Here is a 1,027-nt window from a genome sequence, read left to right on the forward strand (position 1 = left end):
AATGTGTATTTTTTATATTAGTAATTGATTTTAGTAGCTGATTTTAATATTTACTTAGCATGATTGATACTACTCATCATTCTATTTCTTTTTTTTATTCTACTTTTTTTTAGATAAATTTTGATTAATGTATCAAAAAGCAATAACATTATAGGAGTTTGTAAGAATTCAATTTTTGACGAACTAAACAACCCTAACAAAGGGGGGAAAAAAAGAAGATATTGCTAATAAGTTGAAGTGATGGTGGAAATGCACATGTAGGTGGATTACATATTAGGAAGCAACCCATTGAAGATGTCATACATGGTAGGGTACGGAGAAAAGTATCCAAAAAGAATACATCACCGTGCATCTTCATTACCTTCCATAGATATGCAGCGTGGCCACATCGATTGCAAAGGAGGATCCTCTTATTTTCAAAGCCAAAACCCTAATCCCAATGTCCTTCTTGGAGCTCTAGTTGGGGGACCTGATATCAATGATCAATATGCTGATTCTCGATCCGATTTTGTGCACTCAGAACCTACAACCTATATAAATGCACCTTTTGTTGGTGCTTTGGCATATTTCAAATCACATCCATCCTCAAAACCAAATTAAATTATTACCTATAAGCATACATAGGATTATTGTATTCAGAATGTAAATGTAACTAGCTACAATTATGGCAGATTGTATATAGCACTTCTGCCAATAGAAACTAGAAAGTCATGGATTGTATATGGCAGATTGTATTAATTATTGTAGGAATAATTTTCTCAATCAAAGATTTACTTAATCTTTAAAGGGGAGTGCTAGAGGGCAGTACTTTTGTTAAATTTTGGTCCGCATTTAACTATCAAAAGAAAATTGAATGATTCTACATCATTAGATGCAATCTCACATTATTAAAAAAATTATTGATGGCTAATTAATGACTAAAAACCATAAAATCTGCTGGCCCCTAGACTTTCTTATCTTTAAGTAGCGCTCACAAAATATTTTTTCTTTTTCACATAAATAAATCTCAGTTTCAACAAATAAATTT

At 31.5% G+C, this 1,027-nt stretch overlaps 1 protein-coding gene across 1 annotated transcript in view; it reads left to right on the plus strand.

Annotated features, from left to right (window-relative positions):
- The window catches only part of LOC107632563 (endoglucanase 8-like), a 2,513-nt gene extending 1,771 nt beyond the window's left edge, over positions 1–742 (plus strand). Inside the window, exon 6 of the mRNA XM_016336231.2 lies at positions 262–742. Coding sequence (XP_016191717.1) covers positions 262–600 — 339 coding nt within the window. The 3' untranslated portion in view covers positions 601–742. The remainder of the gene's footprint in view (positions 1–261) is intronic.

The sequence above is a fragment of the Arachis ipaensis genome, chromosome B03, assembly GCF_000816755.2.
Source record: "Arachis ipaensis cultivar K30076 chromosome B03, Araip1.1, whole genome shotgun sequence".
Taxonomy (NCBI): Eukaryota; Viridiplantae; Streptophyta; class Magnoliopsida; order Fabales; family Fabaceae; genus Arachis; species Arachis ipaensis.